The sequence below is a fragment of the Ascidiella aspersa genome, chromosome 2 (genome assembly GCF_963924565.1).
Source record: "Ascidiella aspersa chromosome 2, kaAscAspe10.2, whole genome shotgun sequence".
In the NCBI taxonomy this organism is placed as follows: Eukaryota; Metazoa; Chordata; class Ascidiacea; order Phlebobranchia; family Ascidiidae; genus Ascidiella; species Ascidiella aspersa.
Genome location: NC_139448.1, coordinates 28,058,786 through 28,073,951, shown reverse-complemented (window position 1 = coordinate 28,073,951; position 15,166 = coordinate 28,058,786). Strand labels below are relative to the sequence as shown.

Genomic DNA, 15,166 nt, shown 5'->3' with positions numbered 1-15,166 from the left:
GCTGCTTCACCCAACTGTTGCAAGCAAAAGCACGTATAGTTTCTTGTTGCAATTCTATTGCTTATTCCAATTAACATTCGGTCTTATTTTAGAACATATAGCTAATTAGTAATAAAATACAGCAGGGAGAAGGGTTGTGCGTTCGCCGTTCAGCCTATTAGCGGAACGAATTGACAACTTATTTGGGAATCGCAACTATACTGTGCTTCCATGCTGAGCAAAACATTTTAGTTCAGTTTTTTAAACTACGCCAACGCGGCGACATATAAGGTTGGAAATCATCGCAGCACGTTACGAAAGTTTAGTTGGAAAACAGGGATACCTTGTGAAGTTTCAACTTTGGAATTAGTTTAAAAATAGAGTTAGCTCCACCAGGCAACATGTCAATAGAACCGACGTTTCGGCAGCAGATACCAGCTGACAAGCTTTTCAACGTTTTGTTTGTTTTCAGGCGAGACCTTTTAGAACGAAACTAAACTAAAATGGCCGAAGTACTGATTCGCAGATGTCGGCAGTGCGCTTGAGGATGCGAAAACATGACGAAGGCAAGCTGCAATGGATTTAAACGCGATAAGCAGCAGCAGCAGCATCAACAGCACTCCAGCTTCGCTCGGCGCAATGTCCCATCTCACCATAGCGGATGACCAGCAGTGCCTACTGGGCAACGTATCGACGGCAGACAACAATGCTGTGAGCGCTGAGGAAACCGCCAACACGGCCATCATTGCCATTTGCACCTCCCTGCTTTCCCTGCTTATCGTAGTAGGCAACGGACTCATAATAGTCTCGGTGGCGTTGGTTAAGAAGCTACGACAGCCAGCCAACTATCTCATCGTGTCTTTGGCGCTGTCCGACTTCTTGGTCGGCTTTGTGGTGCTGCCCTTCTCCATCGTCTACGACATCCTGGGCGAGTGGGTGTTCGGGCCAATTCCCTGCGATATTCACGTCAGCTTCGATGTTATTTGCTGCACGGCGAGCATCATGAACCTCTGTATGATCAGCATCGACAGGTAAAATAATAATTAATCGGCTGACGTTTCGACCCGAACCTTTGATTGACAGTTTGAGATTGTTTTCGGATTTGTTGCGACACGCTCGCGCTGCTGAATGTGGCATTCTTGTGGGCATTGGGGGCGGCTTAAGGCGGTTTGGGGGTGTGGTAAAATCGTTAACGTATTTTCCCCCTTGGGCTTTGTGTACGTTTGTTTCCTTATAAGCGATTAGACAGATTAAAATAAGGATATCAAAAATAACCTAATTTTAGGTTTAACTTCATCCATTTATTACCAAATTCGGTCCATGAGGTAGCAAGTCATCTCAAGTAACTTGTCTAAATGCCTAAAAGTTAATTCAACTCACTTGTTCGATGAACTATGTCAAGCAAGGTTATTTTCCCCCAAATTCTTCACCAAGTCAAGTCATTGAATAAATACAAAACTGAGTACATCAAGTTATAAAAGTGGTCCTTTGTCACTACATCGCTGAAGCGGCAGTTGTGGGCCTAAAGCCGCAAAAGTGCTAAAGTATGCGTCGCTTAATTATTGCTTGTTTTACTTTGATTGCTAAAGCGGAACCTCTCAAGGGAATCAAGAAGCCATGCGCCCTCCTAAACTTTGTTTGCCAACAATTGTAATGCAAAGACGAATCTAGAATGACTTCCCAATATTTTTTTCTTATTTTTGGGAAATATGTTAGCCAATAAGTTTATCTAATCATGTAGGCTCGCCTTTCCAATTTTTTGAAGATATACGGCATACGCAATATATACCGTTTTGCGCTTCGCGCGAAGTTTTTATGATTTTCAAGCATGGAGATAATTGTCCCATAAACTTGTCTGCCAAAATTATATTCAATAAAAAGAAAATTAGTGATTTTTTCATGGGCCCAATGCGTAAGATTTACTTCTAATTTAACCAAATTAAGAAACGTGTTTTGACAAATTTTTAGTTGCACATTGTGCACGAGTTTACTCGACAACAGCAGATTTCTCACTATCACCTTTTTGTTAAGTACTGTTTAAAAAAAAACTCAATTTTCATGCCCCTTTGCCCCGCCCCTCAAAGAAAAATCCTGTGCCCGTCCTTGGTTAAAATCAAAGACATCTCGATTGATCTTAACACGTGTTTGATTGACAGGTCGTGTAGTTTTGTCACCGTGTTAAAATCCCCCCTCTTTGGTTATAAAATCGACCAGCTCGATAATTGCATTATTTTTACCTTAGATCCTGTAACCGCAAAAGTTTTATGTCGCGACCTTAACACATTTGATTGAATAGCAACTTAACCCTGTTTAAGCCTCTAACCTCTAGTAACCTTTATTTATTGAGAACACATTTCCACAGGGATTTGACATTTTTAAATTAATTACTAATTTGTGTTTACCGCGCTGCGCAATGTTCAATAGAATGCTTATACATCGACCTATAGTATATCGATGTACAACATACCGGGTATAGCCAACACGTCATAATGTATAAAGTATGTTTAAATGTTATGCACTTTGTTTCGTTCATAACTTTTTGCGTTTGGGCTTTGGGTATATTTTTTACTTTCTCACACTTAAAATTGTCCAAAATTTTAATTCACCGTCTTGGATTTATAGATGCTGCAAGACAATTAGTCAAAAGTTGGTAGCGCCTTGGCGCAAAGGCGTCACATGATATACTCGACTAAGAAAAAACAATTTTGTAAACAAGTAATAGTCTCCTAAAACAACCAATCCGTGAGCAAAACCAAAATGGCTGACTCAAGGATTATCTACTTTTTAAGAAAGATGTGAATTACGAAGAAAAGTAATCGGGTTAGATTTTCCCGTATGAAACGTATAGGTAATATAATTTGTGCACCGTATCAATATTTACTTTCAAGTAATTGCAAAAATGACCAATCTTGTGAAAATATGATATTGTTTAGTTCAGGCTAGTAGCAGTTTATTTGAAACGTAGTTGTATGACGTATTTGCACCAAAAACGATTTTCGTATAGTGCTCAATAAAATTATAGTCAGTTTACCTAGCACATGATTATTTTGTGATATTACCCAGGCAAAACGTTGAAAGTACCGCTGCTGCATTGTAGCCAAAAATTTACTGAAGAGGTATCGAAAAATAAATCTGTCAAATGCAAGGGCCATTGCCGTGTTCAGGCGTTCACCTATTACTTTGAACCTACTTCGTTCTTGGGTGTATTCGAGGAGACATATTTTCGCTTGTGCGACACACAAAGCGTGTTTATAAGGAAACAGTTTGTTCATCTTTTTCGCAAATATGATTTAAAGCTTTGCTGCTGACACACCGGCCGAAATCCGCGTGGGAAGTCGAAAGGGTACGCGGCGTAATCCTATTGTTCGAAACCCGGGTTGTGAAAATAAGGTATGGACTTTACGGGGTCGCGTAAAGAGCAACCAACACTCGACTTAAACGAAGACACGCAAATACGTGCATTTATCTGGCGGCAACATAACTGGCAATGCCAACAAGCCTCGAAGTAACTTGGATTTTTTGCTGCTGTGGTTCTTACCCCGTGGTTCAAATTGAAACTTGTTAATACACTACGTCAGCATACTTATGGGTTTAAAATTCCGTAACAAAGTGTTTCTCGAATTAGTCGCATAAATATTTTTATGATTAAATTATCTTAGGTTCCACAAAAAAGTGGACAGCTTGGATTTGACGAAAACTAATCGGAACCAAAATACAAAAAACAAGTTTGATTGTTTGTTCGAACAGCTTATAGCTTATATTTGCTTCAAGCAAAATTAAAATAATTCAGTAAAATGGAACATCCCACATTCCTACAATAATGACATCCTGATTGCTTAGAAAAGGGTGGTCTCTTTGGATTGCCAGCATCTGAACTGAAGTCACAATATCTATTTTCGCAGGGCACACATGATAGCCAACAGCAGTTTATGAATTATCGTGCTTAACATATTATTATTTTTTTTATTTGGTAAAATTTCTTAGATTTGACTTCATGTTTAATTTTTACTTTTACATATAACGCGAACTTTATAGAAACATCCCAATATTTGCGTTTATAGAAGCATTACTAAACTAAACAATGTTCTGCGGGCAACAGAAAATGATGAGGCACAAGTGAGCAAACCTAAATTTGGACCACCCTGATGGTTCAGCAAATATCGGAGATTGTTTGCTTATTTCACCTCTGTCGAATTGTGCCACAAAAATTTCACTTTGTTTTCAGATACCTTATGATCACGAAGCCGATGACTTACCCGAAGAAGCGCACCGGCAAGTTAATGGTGCTTCTCATCGTTACCGCTTGGACGATTTCCTGCCTCATCATACTTCCAGCTTTGTTCGGCTTCACGCAAAACGTCAACGACGGTAAATTCGATTACGAAGCGAAAGTTGCGTTCAATTATAGTTTCGTCCGGGGCCTAGGCTATACTGTTACGAAACCTTTTGCTTCATGGGTGGACGACCTTATTTTAGTCGCGGGCCTAAACCAAACTCAGAATCTCTATGGGGGCCGTTATATTTTAACTGTACACCGAAAGCCATTGCAGACTCACCGAATCTGTCGATCAATGATGGAATCAGAGCAGGCTAAAACAACTAGCCTGCAGTGAGGTTCGAACTCACGACCTCCGGTCAAGCCGCGATTCAGAAGGGCTAGATCTCAGTTGTTAACACACATATGTGTGTACAAATGTTTCATTAAGTGTTTCAACTGTGTAGACTTTACGCATCTCATTATAACCTAAACGACTGTTAATCAGAAATAAAACTAGGGTATTTCGCAATAAAAGGGATCTAACTACATGTTACCTTCGAAACAGGAACAAGATTAGCGCAAAGCACAAAAATTGCTCTTCGTATAGTTGAAATAGTCAAAAATAATAAGTATTCGTGCCCAGTTTGTAAAATAGCTCGCGGGCCAGATGATTTGCGTTGGGGGCCGAATCTGGCCCGGTTTCCAACCCCTGCTTTAATTGTATGTCGCGCGTAAACGTTGCGCCCGGTGATGGCCTGCGAAACTTTGTGTTTGGTTAAATGGCAGGTGCATGGAGCGCTTGCAATACACATCGCGCCCGAAAACGAGAACCTTGCTCATTACGGTTTGCCCGCTCAGACTAGAACGTGGCGATTTGGCAAAAAGCAATCGCTTTTTGTTGAGAATCCGATACTTACGAAAGACCGCGGTATCTTTTATTGATAAGACGCTGTATGACGGACGTCACAGTTGTACAAATTACTTTTATGTATTTCTCCCTATACGACCGAGTTATAAGTCGCCAAACACATGCTTTGCTGCAAATAAAGGTTTCAGTTTAATTAAGTTTAAGGATATACCTTTTTAAGCAGATATTCTAAAACTGAAAGTGGACTGGTTTATATCGCGGTAATTGACATAATGCTGTCAAATGTTTTCAAATATGAAACTTGCCTATTTATATGATGAAAGTTTTAAATAAACATGGATTCGGTTGTCGTTGCAATTTATAGTTTGCTTAAAACAAATAATAAAAACGTTAGAAAGCATTTTATTTGTATCAACCGAAATAATCTCAACCATCTCGCGTGATTTAGTTCGCCGTAACGTCTTACACTTTCTTGTGACTGCAAAGTACAAAAATTGCGATTTAACCAATTACGTGATTTGATACAATGTAAAATAAACCACAAATATACACGTGTTTAGCGCCGGGATGGATTTCTTTGCCTCCTGCGTCGATCATAAAGGAAGATGAACGCTCGTCGCCGCCTCCTTCATCTTTCGACTCATCGTGGTTAAACGGTACAACGAGTCCTGAGGCTTTATTTGATGACAACTCTTCAACCTACTGGACGCCAGCGAACAGGTATGTGTTTAAATAGATAACAACTGTTGTTCTTTGTTCGAAATCAATTTATGACAGCAAAATGAAAATATTTTAAAAGCACGCACATAAAAAATAATTAGTTTGGCTAAAATTTATTTGTTAGGCAAAGAGGATGAAGTTTACATTAAAATGCTATATTAGAACCAGTTTTAATAAGAATTTGGCTTTATCTAATCGACCTTTTTATTTTTGACAAATTTGGCATTAAAGTCCTAAAATAAACTTACCACGGCAAGACTAGGCTAATTACAGCGCGGAGGTCCATAGGCGCCCGGTGTAATCGCTAATTCGATTTGTCCAACCCGGGCGCGGATTCGATTAAGTGTTTGCGCGCTGTCCCGGGTTATTGACGCGTACGTGCCTCGATCCGACTCGGCATTAAGGCGAATACAGTTTACTCTGGAGCGCCAAACAGCACCTTTTTCTCGCTAAGCTCTGGTCAGCGCCCCTTTTGGTAAATCGTCTTTTATATTGCAGCAACTCTACGACTGGAGGGTGGAATTTTGCCCTGGACCTGGGCAGCACTTTCCGGCTCTCGACTGTGTCCGTGGAGAACGCCGGCGACGAAATACACGATGTGCTGTCGTGCGACCTGCAGGTCAGCAACATTACAGCACTCTTCGGGCCCGTGCGCTGCTCTCTAATTCGGTTATTTCTTGCGCTCTGTTTTATCGATTAGCCGACCGTCACTCAATCCTTGGTAATATAGTTTGACAGCGGGAAAGTCGCAACACCGGAATCTTTTCGCGTTCTCTTTGTATTATGATGTTGTTGTAATACAGTGGTCGTCAAACTGTGGGCCACGGCTCAAATGTGGGCCGCAGAGCCATTTTTAGTGGGCCGTGAGTCACTTTTGAATAGCATAGTGTTATCATGTAGTTGTGGGCCGCGCGATAGCCGTACAATCATTGCACTTTAATTTAAAAGTCCTTGTGGTTAATACGTACGTTTTGTTTAGCTTGAATTTAATTCCTCGTCTAATTGAAATGGTTTCATCTAAGGCCGAATTACTTGAGTTTTAAATAAATTTTACGCTTAGATTACCAATTTTAATATTGTCTGCCGAATATAGTCGTGCTTAAGTCCCCGTAACCTTGTTTGTAGGAATACGTTTGCGACGAGAATGCGTCTTGGTGGCGATCTGTCCAGCAGATTGACCTCGAACCCGGTTCTTCGTTGGCACAAGAGTTTACGTTGCACGACATGGAGCTAAAAGTCTTAAGGTAAACTCTGGTCCAGCGGCTGTTTGTTTCACTAGGGCTGATGATGTTGACAAGTTTTAATAATGTATAGCAGGACTGCACAGCATTTAGACGGCTTACAATGTAATGTCATTATTTCGTTTATTAATTATACATTAAATTTACGGACTTACTTTTAGTAATAAGATATTGTTGGTATACGTTCTCTCCAAAGTGACCTTTTTTGATCAGTTAGTTTTATGTTTTACGAACATTTCAACATTTCGCATTTATACACGTTAATACGGCCTGCGAGAAAAAATGTTTTTCTTGTTGAGACCCTTACACCAGTTTAGGAAAGTGTAACCTATTCGAATCACAGGCATACAGACAATCATGCGAACCGCGAATGCATACACTTTTCAAAAAAGATAACTCATCATATCATGGTATTTATCTATTGCCCTGCGAGTAACTCGCATTAAAGTTGAGTTGAATTTTTGTAAAGTGTACCGCGAATTTTTTATATACATATTTTTTTCTCTCTGATAGTTTTATAGTGCGCCACAAACCAAAAAAGTTCGAGACCACTATTTCAAACAATTGTAATAATAAATTTCTTCATTTGTGACCCGACTTTCATAATCATTTTCTTCAATGTCAAACACTTTAAAAATAAAAAAAATAAAAAAAAATAAAAAAATAAAAAAATTTAAAAATAAAAAATAAAATATCCACAGAAAAAAAAAATATTCACAGAAGGAGAATAGCATGAAATAACATAAATCCTCGAAACACGAGGGGAAATATTTACTGAAATATTAAGCTAAACACGCTATAGTTGCTATTTTGCATACATGAGCACACTCTTTTGCATTGCCAAAGGGTATTAAATCTTACACAGGAAAACATTTTAATGCCAGTTAATGTTTAGCTCACTGGGTCAAAAAAAGTTTATAGCAGATAATAAACGGTGTTTAGCAGGGGTGAAAGTAGAATAATTTTCTTACAAGAACGGTGAAAATTTGCTTTCCGGAACCCATAAAAACATCAGAGATGACGTTACAAACTTACGTCATAATACAATTTAATGATATTTTTTTTCTTTTTCTAGATTGAGAATAACCGAAACGTTGAACAACACAAGCAACCCTTTTCTGCGAGAATTCCGCATTTTTGGAGAAAAGGCTCACGGTAAATGCGAATGACGAAGTTAAATCAAATTCTGCGTGTGTAAAGTGTATTTTAAGCACAAAGTGAAAGTCGATATATAACAGTACAGCCTTTAAAGTAACTAATCATCACCTACGTGAAATACGACGGATAGAAATCCGACCTTGATTCAATTTACATCAGTGCTTTCCAACCAGTGGGTCGCGACCCACTGAAGCTATTTCAGGTGGGCCGCATTTTCTAAATGTAAGCATTTCTAAATGTTACAGTTTTCTATTAAATCGGGAAATTAATGCATTATCATGACGTAACGTGTGTATCTGATAATATCCAATATGCAAACTTAAGTTTCGCATTATTGGTAAATTGCATGTGTAGGCTTATGCATTGTTCATTTTCTCATTAACTTGTTTTTCATTCGTTTGGTGATATCTTATTGTGCGTCTCTCAATAAAACTTGCATTAAAAGTGGGTTGGGAACTGAAAAAGGTTGGGAAGCACTGATTTACATAAACTCGTCTCTGTCGACAAGCGCTATACAGTATACAGGCAGCGTGTATTTGTAGACAAGCGCTACAGTGTGTAATTGCATGGGCAATAGAGGCGTATATGCTCATGAACACAATCTCATCGGCGTTAATACGCCGCAAATCGCAGCAAGCCTAAATTAACCGTTTCGACTACCCGCTTCGCAGGCAAAGCGTGTCTAATCAGCCAGCAGGTGTGGTTTACCATCTACTCGACCCTGGGCGCCTTCTACCTTCCGCTCGGCGTCATGCTCTGCATGTACTGGAAGATCTACCGGGAGGCCTCACGATTCAACGCAAGGCATCGGCTCCGCTCGGCCAGCATTGGAGAATCGCAGGTATACATGTTGCGCCATTGATTATTCACTGCTTTGACGGCCTGTCACTGACCGGATGCTGCACTCAAGTTAAACATTATTATTTATTATCCAGTATGGCTGTGTGGCGCGAACGCCAACACTAAGCGCAAACTGTAGCACAGCGGCTAGCGCGTACGCTAGCTTTGCCCCTTAGCAACAAAACAACGGCGGAAAACAATTAGTGGTCATAAGTGAAAAACGCAAAAGTAGAAAGGCAACAAAACAAACCAAGTGTGGTGAAGTGAAAAGTTAAATAAAGCGAACGAAAATATAATTTGGTATTACATATATAGGGTCCTGACTAGCTTTTTCTTGGTGCGACCAACTTGTAAAAGTAAGCCGGAACGATCCGGAACTAATATTTTTGCAGGTGCGAAACGGTTAACCAGACCATATCCTTTTTTACCAGGCAATGTCGTTACATCCTTGAATGTATTTAAACTGAGATTCCACGTACATATTTGTGAACTTCATCTAACGATAAGCTCCAGCTTTCTAAGGGTATTTGTTAAAGTCCCGTATTGACGTAACTTTGTGACGTCTCTGTTAAAATTTGTATGCTTTTCGGTGAGAAAAATTTGTATCGTCTATATAAGAAAATATTATGGGTGACCCATTTGAACTACTTTGAAATTGCCAACGCTCTTTGCGTGCGGTGCGAAATAAATTTCGAGCGGGGAGCGCGTTATGAGGATATAATGTTACCCCGGTGTGACGCACCTTGCCTGTTGTGTCGATAATCATATCGCTGCTGCGAACGTAACGAGACAAAAGATCTGTGCACGCTATAGGCACAATGTTGCAGTCTAAAACTGTTTTCATACTAGTGATGGCTTTATGTGGATGTGCTTATGAGTGTTTTTATTGTACATGTGTTTTATAAACTTTGAGTTTTATTTGTTTATATACGCGTCAGGGACGGTAAGCAAAAACCTGCTGCCAATGGTTTTGGATTCCATAAAGATACGCCCTTTTGTACTGTAAATGTGTATGTTTCGGTATTTTATTGTCCGTTCTAAATTGGTATTGCCTAAATATGCGCTTGTGTTTCCATTATGCAATCGAGTAGTGACTAATCCCACCGCAAAATGCACAAAATCTTATTGGAACCCGTTGAACCCCTTGGGTGGTTTAGTAAACACATTGGATCCCGCGGGTTGTCGTTGCGTCATTTCTAATATACGCGATTAATAGGGCATTGATTTTATAAGACCAACCACTCATACAACGCCTTATTTTTGCCATTATTGATCTTTTTTTGTCACACAGGTTACCCTAATTATGAAACGAATTAAAGTGTATATTTTTCTGACATAAATATAAATGTCGTGATAGGGCCCCCTCTCCATTCAATCTATTTCTAATTTTAAAATTAATGGCAGTTTTAATTTGAACGAACAATGTTATGCGCGCCATTATAGTGTGTCTTGTTTCAATTCGGCTGTGGATTCTTGGAATAGGCATACCGGTGTGCGTTGGTAATGTTATTTAAACGTTAAGGCGAAAAATGTAAAACCCATAATTTAGTTTCCACTTAGACTTGCCACTAAGTCGTATATGGTATTTTGTGGTTTAGACTTATCCCCCTAAGTGGGACGATTGTATTGATATGACTTATCTACGAATTTGAAAACATAGTGTTAACCTGAAAAATTAGGGGTTTAGGTATCCTGCAAGGTAATAAATAAATTAAAAAAATGGCGAATTGTCTGCATTAAAGCAACGAACTATATGCAGAAGATTTTGAGATGGATTCGTGGTATTTTTCAATAAACTATTGAAAAACGTTAATAAATAAAAACCTATGTAAAGTAAAAAACAAACGTTATGAAAGTAACAATATAGTTTCTTAAAATGGTTTTACTTGGCTTGCTGCATTCTATTTAATTACTTTGGTTGGGTATTTAAATAAAAACGCTTTATTCGCTGCCGTAAAAGTTTAATGAAAAATGTTATGAATAAAAAGAGGCTCATTAAAAAAATGTGATGAATACTCGATATCTTTGTATTACCGTCAATCAAAATTTGGTCGAAAACATTTTTAAGTAATCCTGGTAATCTGTACTACACAACTGCCATCAGTCTGCACCCAAACGTATAATATTTACTTCCACTGTTAAACGCAGCTCATAATAAATTCCATTAATCGCCAATCAAAATAAATATATTGTCTCAGACCGATCGCCTCAGTTTGGAGACGTGTTGAATCAGTTTTATATACCTTATATGATAATCGCAACTAGGCATGTCAAAAGTAGAATATCGGATCCTTAGATTTCAATTTTGCCTGTTATATCGGGTAATTGGAACCGATATTTTTTTTCACCACTAAAGGTTGCGCCTAATTTTACATATGCGAGTGGCAAGTTTGGATTAGGGCATGTAGCGGTGGCGAAAGAACTACTGTGCTTGCTTTACATGCATTCATGTAATGCGGGTCAACGTTTTTTCAAGCGGCCAAATACTTGCCCATCGCTTTATTCATCAAGTATCATTCAAATGTAATTAGGCGAGCAAAAATAGAAGCTAAATGATTAAATAAAAATAGACTAGGATTCGATATTCTGGGTTCGTTATCTAGATTCGAAACCTATTTATTCTATAATACCTTTACTTTAAACATCCCTAATCGCCACCTTCGACGACACTTTCATAATAATAATGCACCGCTCTCTACGTCTTTTGCAGGAGTGGAGCAACAACTCTCCGCCGAGCACTCCGGACGCTCTGGGCAAGTCGCAACGCGCACCGACCAATAACAACTTCGCCAAGGCGGCAGGGCAACAGCGCACCGCCAACCTGTCGGAGGGCTACGGCAGCGACTCGATTGACAAGTGCGCCCAGAACGGCTCGGAGCAACAGCAAAAAATGACTGAGCTGACCGTGATCGTAACTGACGAGTTTGAGCGGCGACGGGAGAGCTGCCCAGGCGACAGCAGCAACAACGTGTTCGACGACGACACGCTCTCGTCCGAGTGCGACTACCTCGCCTGCGAGAAGGACGAAGACGGCGCGCGCGATGAAGACGATGAAGCGCTGCCCGAGTCGGCCGACTCCGGCAAGGGAAGCGACCGGACCGATTTCGCTTTTTCGCCGCCGTTGAACGGCTCCTACGTGACGCTGGAAGCATCGCCGCGGTCGCGACAGCGCACGCGCTCGGCGGCTAGCTTTGACGGCTTCACGCGCGCGCGCAATCTAGCCTTAACCGACCGCGCCGAATCGACGGCCAACGGCCTGAACGCTAATACCGAGTGGCGTTTTCCGCGGATATCCGAATGCGAGGGTTCCACTACGCCGGGTTTCGGCTCGCAGAGCGACAAGGGCGGCAGCAATTTGACCTTGACATCGCGCGATGCGTTATTGCAGCAGCACAAGCCAGCAAGGACGCTGTACACGCGAGCCAGTGCCGCAAGCCTGGTCACTAAGCCGATGGAGCAGACTAAACAGCTCCTAGCTCAGCCGCGTCACTCTATTTTCTCCGGCTCGTCGCTACACGCCAACCGCCCCAGGTTTATTCGCATGTCGTCCTCACCTCCCGGTTATCCACCGTCGGGAGGCCACCGCAACGGCCTGGCGGGCCGACACCATTTTAGCGGCAAGAACGGACTGACGATTCCAGATCGAAAGGCGAGCAACGACATCCTGCAAGCCTTATCGCGAAGGAGGTAAAGACTTTTGAATCTGTTTTGGCTTTTATCCCATAGATGTAAATCACTGCTGCGGTGCAACGAATACGAACAAGAGGCTTATTCTATTTTGGTTGCAGTTAAACAGAAATGATAGGTTTGGTTTAATTTATAATTTTATGGCGATTATTTTCAGTAATTAGGGCCTATAGGTGTTGGGGGGTAATTAATAGTCCCGGCAAAAAAGTATTTTATTTAAAATCTTAATGTTTTTTTCGCTCAGTAGGAGTTACAAGTGCAAGCCTTTCTGGTTACATTATCTGGTGGCCAATGGCAGTTTAATAATATCAACGCCCGCATAGAGCTATTTCGACACTTCTCTGTGCTTACTTCAAACACAAAATAAATAGTTTGTCTTTTGCTCGAACGAATGAGAATAATTTAACCCTTTTGTACCCCTTTATGAAATATAACAATAAAATATTTTTTTCTCTCTTTACCACAATCATTAAGGACATTTCTGTGCAGGTCAACCGTTTTCGGTAACATTCGCCGGCGCGTTTCTCTGGCGACATCTCGCGAGAGAATGCGCAACGTGAAGGCGACGCGGACCCTAGGAATCATCATGGGCGCTTTCACCTTCTGCTGGCTGCCATTTTTTATTGTCACTTTCCTTCGGCCGTTCGTCTGCGAACAACCGGAGTCGCAGGACTGCATTCCGTTATGGCTGGTAGGATATATCATATTTTTGCAGTTTCGCTAGTTATGACAGCCAATAAAGTACGGAGTTAAGTTGTTTAAAAGGCCATAAATTAAGTTTAACAAATGTCCTACTCTGTCATTCACATGTTCAATGATAATTATACGTGGCGGACCCCCTTGTTATTTTTTTTAAAGATTTGCTGCTGTCCGTTACATTATAATTTTATCAAAGAAAAAGTGTTGCAACATAAATCGCAATGTAAAGTGAAAAAAAAAACACAATAAAATTAACTTATGTATAGCCAAGTTTATGAAGATGATTTCACTTGCATCACATTATTTTATTTTACTTTTTTGGGTTTGGTTTAAGACTAAAAACTTTTTATTCGTGATCCCACCCCCCCATTTTTGGGAACTAGTTTACTACGAGACCTGCGTATTTTAGTCTATGAAATTGACCCTCAAAGATTTTAGTCATATGTAATTTTTAAATTCACGTTCAATCTCCTGTGTATTGCAGGTCCGACTTGTGCTCTGGCTCGGTTATGTGAACAGCGCGCTGAACCCGGTCATCTACATCGGTTTCTCGTCGGACTTGCGCGAGACGTTTCGTCTACTTGTGTGCTGCAAATGCACCAACGTCGATCGCCGGCTGGCGCAGACCGAACTCCGCCAAGCCTACACCCAGGAACGTCGCGCCTTTACCAACCCCACTGCTAACTCCCATACGCCGGCCGAGAGCATAATGTGATTTCCACGCGCCCTATGTTGGTGCCACATTAAGCTGCTGGAAGTTTGCATACTCCGTTGCCTTGCAACGAATGGTGCTTCCCAGGAGTTTTGGGTTGATCAGGGAAAGACTTGCTTCAAAGAGGATAGCTCAAGTTGTACTCCGCCCACGCCAGAAATAGGACACATGCTTCACTGTGACGTGATGCACAAAACTATATGTACATCTGTCAAAATCGCACGTGCTTACTGCTCAACCTATTTCAGTTTTTTCTTGTTCCGAAGTTTGACAATTATTCGTTCCAACCGCCCGCTCCACCCATACCGAAAAGTTCCAAAGTTTCCTTTTTATCAGTATTTTGTTCGCATCGTCAAAGTGTATTAAACCATATTGCAATTAACTTGTTGGTCGGTACAAAAGCTTGTTAAACTAATTAGTATGTTCGTGCAAGCCAAGTTTCTCCAAAATATCATTTAATCGTGTCTCTTGAAACATATTTCACTTGGGGTTTTTCGTTAACGTAAGAAATAACATGGACTCTTTTTTTATTTAGAGTTTATAAAAACAACGATTAACTTTCAATGAAATATATGCACTTTAATGGGAAGTTGCTTGTACCAGGGCTGCGGAGTAGGAGTCGGACTCGGGACTCGGGACTCGGGACTCGGGACTCGGGACTCGAGTAAGACCTTGTAAAACTACCCGAGTCCCGAGTCCGACATGCGCAGTACCGAATTTTAAAACTGATATGGCTGCCAAATGGAAATTGTAAAGGTGGAATATTTTATTGCGGAATTTTTAACTATGTATTGTGAGTGAATGAATTATACGCCCCCCCATAAGCGGATTGCTGAATATCCACGTTATTTTAGTTACGTAAATTGGTGAAATACAGGCTACAGTGTCCGGGCCGGACTCGGGACTCGACAAAATCGCACATTTGACTCGGGTTTAATATTTTGGCCGGAGTCGGACTCGGGAGTCGGGCTCGGGTTATTTTTAACCAACTCCGCAGCCCTGGC

General features: G+C 40.7%; 1 protein-coding gene across 1 annotated transcript; it reads left to right on the top strand.

Moving 5' to 3' along the window:
* The first annotated feature begins 585 nt into the window (after nucleotides 1–585).
* On the top strand, nucleotides 586–14,767 carry LOC146164672 (octopamine receptor Oamb-like). The gene is made up of 10 exons (XM_083381477.1): nucleotides 586–1,010; nucleotides 4,205–4,347; nucleotides 5,666–5,825; nucleotides 6,324–6,444; nucleotides 6,951–7,069; nucleotides 8,142–8,221; nucleotides 8,896–9,065; nucleotides 11,775–12,751; nucleotides 13,241–13,442; nucleotides 13,935–14,767. Exons 1-10 carry the CDS (start codon nucleotides 619–621, stop codon nucleotides 14,163–14,165), a joined length of 2,595 nt encoding a protein of 864 aa, XP_083237603.1. The 5' UTR covers nucleotides 586–618; the 3' UTR covers nucleotides 14,166–14,767.
* Nucleotides 14,768–15,166: the final 399 nt, after the last annotated feature.